General features: G+C 34.6%; 1 protein-coding gene across 1 annotated transcript; it reads right to left on the bottom strand.

Moving 5' to 3' along the window:
• Positions 1 to 894: 894 nt before the first annotated feature.
• LOC132560231 (uncharacterized) lies at positions 895 to 6,354 on the bottom strand. The gene is made up of 2 exons (XM_060224891.1): positions 5,156 to 6,354; positions 895 to 3,625 (listed from the first exon to the last, which is right to left on the bottom strand). The coding sequence occupies exon 1, from the start codon at positions 6,278 to 6,280 to the stop codon at positions 5,171 to 5,173; it is 1,110 nt and encodes a 369-aa protein (XP_060080874.1). The 5' UTR covers positions 6,281 to 6,354; the 3' UTR covers positions 895 to 3,625; positions 5,156 to 5,170.
• Between the last annotated feature and the right edge of the window lie 1,110 nt (positions 6,355 to 7,464).

Genomic DNA, 7,464 nt, shown 5'->3' with positions numbered 1-7,464 from the left:
TTTATTTTTCTCTGTGAATAGAAAAAACACCAGAAATTTAGTTACGGGACTGAAAATTTGGACCAACAACACAAGGTTTAATCATGCTGAAAAAGGAGATAAACTGTATTGTATATTTGTTGCATAGAGCTCCTAGTACAGTAGAGTAGAACGAAAATGTAATACAATGAGTAAATCCTACAAACATGTTGTCCTATTATCATAGCAGTCTATACATAACCATTCCAGACTGACTAAAAACAACCAAAACATCACCCCTATAGTATACTGGCTACATCTGTACATGTAAAAGGTCCTACAAGTTTTTGTAAAGATTTGCCTGTATTTGCCTACCAGCTTATCTCCCTCCTTACTTTTAAAAATATAGATATACCCAAGAGATAGAATTATGACTTATTTTTACATTTGTAATTAAATGTTCTAGAGACAGAGGCCAGTCTACTCCACATTGTGTATAAGGATAGGTTTCTGAAGTTATGAAACACAATGAGACATGAGTTACTTCCCTTTCTAAGGAGGAAAAATCACAAAGGAAAACTTTTTATCCAAATGATGAATTTTTTGAGTGTTAACAAATACTTAACATACATAGGAACTGGAGATCTCTCCTTCCTGTGACAATATTTATAAAAAGTAGAATTAGGGGGATATGAAGAGTTCTGAAAAGTTTTTTCTGTATATCATAATTTTTCTTTTTTGTGTTTGCCCTTTCTTATTCTAAAGTAATTTGAATTACTGCAATTCTATAATCACATAGGTTGCGATTTTCAAGATATCATTTTGCAGAAAATATCTCACCATTCAACTATATAGATGTGTTAAGAATACATCTGAATTGCGTGGTGTCAACAACGAAACCTTTTTTAAAAAGAAGAAAAAAAAACAACAAAACAAAACAGTTCTGATATTTATTGAAAATAAATCTTAATGCATGTACATTTTCTCCTGCAGATTAAAGAAAAAAAGCTTTACAGAATATTTACCAGATAATACTGTACATCAATGACTCATACCTTGGACAATTCAACCAGTGATACATCCATTCCTATAACACAGCAGACTTGTACAATCACCTCTCACTGAGGCTCTCAGGTACTATCACATCTAAAAGGACTAGGTCCAGAATGCAGTACAATCTCTCTCTCTCTTTTAGTCTGCATATCTTGCTGTAGTAAGCCAGGAAGTGACTGTTAAACCTGACTGGAGTTTTTTTCTATACAAGTTCACTTACCTTACAAATTATGTTCTCCTCATTAGGAGTTTCAATCAACTACCTCTATGTATTTTCCTGATTTCCAGTCTACACTACAATATATATCAAAAGAACTGTTATCAAAAAACCAGACCATGAACCTCTTAGAATCGTCAGAACAACATTAGACCTTTCATGATCATTGTTCAATATAATCACATACTGTAAAGTAAGACATTTTTGGGAGAAACAAACTCAGTTGACACTTGATTAGTACTTAAGAAATCCACACACAGTACAACACATTCATGTAAATTTTTACTGGTTTATCATTTCATGGATATGAATTTGTGGGTTTGTGTACCCGAAAGATTAAAATAAAAACCTTACAAAAATGAATGTTATCACAGTATCAATGAAGATTCTATCAACAATTCACATGCAGTGTTTAGATTTTTTTTTTCAGTTTTTTTTTAACTGCTGTCTAAAATTTTTTTAAAGTCCATGTTCAGAGGTTCAACAATTGTTACAACCATTAAATAGTACACAATATTAAGACAATTATTAACATGTATATAGAAGTCCCTGTGTCGTGTCAATGTTTAGAAGTTCTCCTTATCCAATTGCACATGTTTTCAACAAAATATCTAACATCTGGTCATCTTGATTTTTACAATACATTGTCCAAATTTCACACATTTAATACATGATACAAACCTCTGATTCAAGTACTTGGAGAAAAATGTTTGTTTCCAGTTTACAGGTTCAAAACAATATGGATATGTAGGAGAATTTTAATATACACAAAATCTTTTATGACAGTTATGATATTTGAAGATATTTAAAACTTTAACAGCACTACATTAAATTGTTGAAAATGTCGTTAGTAATTGTCTAATTATAATTTAATAGTTGGTATGAAACAAGAATCCATGTTTTACAATATACCTACTGCAAGTGAATAGACAGATATAGTCATAACTGGTACAAAGACACTGATGCCTCTAGAACATGTTATAATTGGTCTTTAGTCTTCATATTAGGTTACTAGTTATTATGTACAACATAAGGTACAGTATATGGTTCCATTATGTAGATACATAAGCAGACAAGTTCTTTGACACCAAGCAGAAGGCAATATCAATGATAACAATCATATATATGAACTTCAAAGTATATTTCATGACTGCTTAAAGTTGATAGTATTCTGACACATTCCATATATTCAATACAGTGTAAGTTTTTGTTTCATTGGTGTCATCAGTGGTGAATGTTGAAATTTCCAGGTCAGAAATTCTAATGAAGAAATAAGCCCATTAATCGTGAAAAAATGACATTATTGAAATTTAGTGTTCTGTTTTTGACACAAAATATTTGAGTATGACAACAGTAGCATCATCCTACAGTATATATTGTATATTATAACCAGTACATGATATGATTTGGAATATGTTTAATGTAAGAATTGTAAAAGAAAATAAATGGAAGTTTCTTACTGATGGCGAAATATATACCAAACTCCAAACTGAAAATTCTGTCTTCAACAAATATCTTGTCGGTATATTTTATGACTTCATTTTCAAGGAAAATAACAGCTGACATATTTCAAAGACAAGATCTGTTTTGAAATTCTGTTTATAATGGGACAAAAGAAGGTTAAAGATAATGTGCTAATGTTGAAGAAATAAATCTGCTAAATGATATTTTTTATTTGATGCAAAAAAAAGCCACATTTTTTTGTTTGTTGTTGATAATTTTGCAAAAAGAAATTATACACAGCTATCAACAGACAAATATTCTTAAATTCTATCATTATCCAGCAAAAATTATTTGTGGTTATTGTGAAAATAACCAGAATGTCCAATGTCTATCAGGACCAATAAAAATAAACAGGAACATATATAAATACGAGATATATAATCTATGACCAGATATTAATTTGAACTACAGCATCGCAAAGTCATGGAATATGTGCCAGATGACTTAAAAAAAACAAACAAGCATGTCAGATGCTGAATTATAGCACATGGAACAAAGCATATCCTGCATGTATTTTGCATATAAAATGGTAAATATACCTTCTAGTAAATTACAAAATAAATATGAATTTATAAATTGTCAAATTTACTATATACCAACAAAACCGTAATTTCAAAATTTTACTACAAAACTGATTTTCAACTCAGGAACTATTAATAGAAACTGGAAAATTTCTTCTGATCCTCGCATTTCATCTGTAATGATTCTTTCATGTACGGACACAATCCCACTTCAAAAATTCCACACACTTTCACTTCAACAACTGTTATTGTTTTTATGAAGTCTTAGACGTCACATCCACCATTAGCCTCATAGATTCATCTCTACATCTGTTTCTAGTTGAACCACTTCACCAGCTCCATCATTCCACACTTCGCAAAATCACATGTATACCTGTAAATCAGATAAATATCACCTCAGTCTTATACATGAAATACAACATTATATAGCTAAGCCCAAGGAATCTTCTTTCTGCAAGCATTTAAATGGGTATGTATATAGCTGAAGAGTCTAATGCACAGGGCATACACTCACAACTCACAAATCTAGATCCATCTGTAAGCCAAAGCATGGATCACATGCTCTTGACAAGTCTCAAAATCAATTGCGCACAAGGGGCCAAATGAACCCTACATAGGAAACCTGAAAATTATTTATCCCATATTTCTAGGGCTTTCTAGGGACAATGAGAGGTCCTTCTTCCATTCAAAACTATTTCAAATTTAAGCCACATTTAGAAAATTTGCAATATAGTTCTAAAAATTCCTTCCCAGTTCACCCACCAATTTTCTCTCAAAGCGAGACGGAAACGCCCCATCCAAAAAAAAATGGGAAAAAAACTGAATCTTCTGAAACGAAATTTGACAATACAGTTAAACTGAGCTGGATATCTTTCAGACAAGATGTCTACGTAGAATCTTGAGAATACCATCTCCAATGAACACAGGAGAACCAACACTGAACCTCTGATACAAGAATAAAGCAGAAAAGATGGCAGTGGATTGGGCATGTCTGCAGGATGCACCCACATTTCATAACAAGGCTAGCAAGGAGATTGACACTAGGAGGCAAGAGGAAGAGAAGAAGATCCAAGGAAACCTGGAGGTGGTCCGTTGAGAAGGAAATGAGGGAAGCAGGATGGACATGGGGACAAGTTAAATGAAGGTCGAAGGACAGACTGTACTGGAAGTTTCTGGTGATGGCCTTATGTACCACATCACAAAAAGAGAATTGATCTTTAATAAAGGGAAACCTACATATTAATTTTGAGAATGACCTATCCAAGATGACCACTTTCACCTAGCAATCAACAATCATGTTGTTTTCCTGTCAGTCTAAAAATCACAGCTATGAAATTGGAGATGATCCATTCAATTGAGCCAAGTTAACATTTGGTTTAGACAAAGTGCTCCATATTTATTTCATAATTTTAAAGTCAATCACATATCAACTTCTACCTATTCATCTTCAGGTAACTACATAAAATTTAGATTGAAACAAGACCAATCAGATATACATTTTCAATACAAACAGAGTCTTAATTTTGATTTTATCTATCTGCCAAGGTTAAAAGAAAATGTTTTCATACAGCTTTTTTGCAATCAAAAATATTTATCACAGTCATGAAAAGAAAAGACAAAAATCCAGTCAATATTTTGACAATCTAATTCACTGCAAGTGTGCAGTTTGATTTGCAAATGAAAGAAGCTTCAACAACGCCACTCTCAGGATCTGTGTGTGGAATCACTGCAGTCTTTCTTGGAGGAATTCAAACCTGTTTGCTTGTCGTAATTTTGTGCATTTTTTAGAAACTCCGACATACATTAAACATCATTGTTATCATGATATTGACAATTTACAAGTATATATATATATATTTAGCATCTAAACATAAAATAATCCCTCTCTGATCTTTTAACTTACAAAATCAACTCTAGATCAAATGGATGAATATGGATGATCTTTTCGCAGCTGAAGCCAAGCTGAAATAGTTGAGGTAATTGCAAGCCGACGCTCTTCCTCCTCGGTCTCCTCACAAGAGTCTGTGTCGGACTGAGAAAAATCCATATCCAAACTTTCCACAGATCCCTGGGATTGGGTTGGTGCAGAAGAAAATGTACCTGTAAAGCCACTGTAATTGTGATCAATGCGATTGTTTTTCAGCATTAGCTTAGGAGCCCGAATGTGACCTACCAGTCCTGATAAATTCTTTGTTTTATCACACGGACCTTTGTTGTAGTTGTGATCCGTTTTTAATGCAGCTGATTTCTCAACAGCTGGGTTTTGACATTCTGAATCATCACAGATACTCATCTTTTCATCATCACTGTTTTTTCCTTGTGCATAGGTGTGATCATACTTATAATTCAGAGGCAGGGTATGTGAAAGATTATTGTCTCTGCCACGGAATGGAGGAAACATGTTTTCTTTTGGCCATGAATGACTTCCAAGGTATGAGTCATCCATTGCCATGGGTTCGCCTTTAACCCCTTGAATTTCCATAGCATCTGACATAGTACCTTTACCATGGTGTTTTCTGCTGTCAAGTGCCACACATAAAGGATAAGTATGGTCATTGGTTGTGTGGAATGGTGACCTGTTTTTTCCAAAAGGAAAACACTTGTGCGACGTATTAAGGCTAGTGTCGTCCACTGCTGTCCGACGTTGGGTTATTGAGGATTCAGAGAGGGTGGGAAAGGTAGCATTGGATAGGTTTTCCTCTGATGAACTTCTAGTAGGGTATTCACGCTCCGTCTTTTGAGGTTTAGGTTTCTGTAAATGATTGTGACGTAATGCTACAGACTTACTACAAAACGAGTAATTATGATCTTTCTCCTTCTGAAGTAGCATTTCATTTTCTGCATGTGGGAACTTTTTAGTTTTCGTGTGCTTTTTGGCAACTGCGTACGTGTGGTCTTTCTCCGAGGGTTTCTGTGTTTCCAATGCCAAGGCCATGTCCACCAGGGTTAGCAGGGACAAAGGGTCTTTCCTAACCTCTGGACCACATATTCCGTGCCCTGTACGTTTTCCTGAACTTTCTGTCTCCATAACTAGCTCAGTAGCTACATGAGATATGAAAACGATCCATGGAGATACGTAACTGTGATCTGCTTCCCTTTCGACGTCCAGTGACCACGCAATAGGATTTTCACCTGTCAGGTACTTCCAGAATTACCAGAGAGTTACTGGACAAGGGAGTGAACTCTTGTAATAAATTGAGACTACCCAATGTTTGCAAATGTTATTCTACCATGGATGAATATAGTTTATCCTGCAACTGACACTGCCATTGTCGGTATACATCTGGCACATATATTTTTGCTTTATTCGGCAAAGACAGAATTTCAAGTAGTTGTATTTTAACACGTGCAGTAACTCGCAAGAATTACTTTCTGAATTTACTTTAAAATTACATTTTACGATTTAAATAACTGTTGAAACAAATGATTCCATACATTGTCATGCTCAAGTTTATGTACGAAAATTCATAAAATCGCTGTCATATCCGTTTACGTTTGGAATTATATGTCTGTGCGGAACAATTATTTTGGCGTACATGTACGTCATCAGGCAAAATTCAACGTAACGTAAACGACAGGTAATCAAAGACTGGACACGAAACAGCTGAGATTTTGATGCACTGATTTGATATCAGTGTTGCAGGATGAATAAAATACATGGTCAGTGCCTTAAATATGCGCTTCATTTTGACACGGGGACAGAAAGACACTTAGTGTCTCGACAGTCTCGCCACTTTTATTTTTCTGTACCCTCGCTAAAATACAGCTTATATTTTAAGACACTGACCATGAATTCTCTATTTGTATTTTAACGCATGTCTGTGTGACCTCTGTTACACACAGAAAAAATATTTGACGACTGTACAGATGACAATTTCCAAGTCATTATTTAAAGCACAATAACACTACTTACCATACTAGCCCCGCCCCCATATATGTGTAAAACAGTTGGGTGCTTTTTCTCTAAATGTACGTTTTATTTTTAAATCGATGCCGGGAAATGCATTCTGTAAACACGGACGTCAAGATCTGCAAGTTATGTTTAAAATACTAACGTGTGTGTACAATAAAACTCTTTGTGGAATTTCTTAAGCCATTGGATCCAGAATCTACGGTCTGATTGATTGATAGGGTTTAACGTCCTTGTTCCGTTAAAACCGAGCCTTGGACACCGAGCCCGCGGTCAATTTCTGGGTCATGTTTAATACACCA

The sequence above is a fragment of the Ylistrum balloti genome, unplaced genomic scaffold (assembly GCF_031769215.1).
Source record: "Ylistrum balloti isolate Yb309-2 unplaced genomic scaffold, AGI_CSIRO_Ybal_v1 Utg371040, whole genome shotgun sequence".
In the NCBI taxonomy this organism is placed as follows: domain Eukaryota; kingdom Metazoa; phylum Mollusca; class Bivalvia; order Pectinida; family Pectinidae; genus Ylistrum; species Ylistrum balloti.
This window is presented reverse-complemented; position numbering and strand designations above follow the sequence as displayed.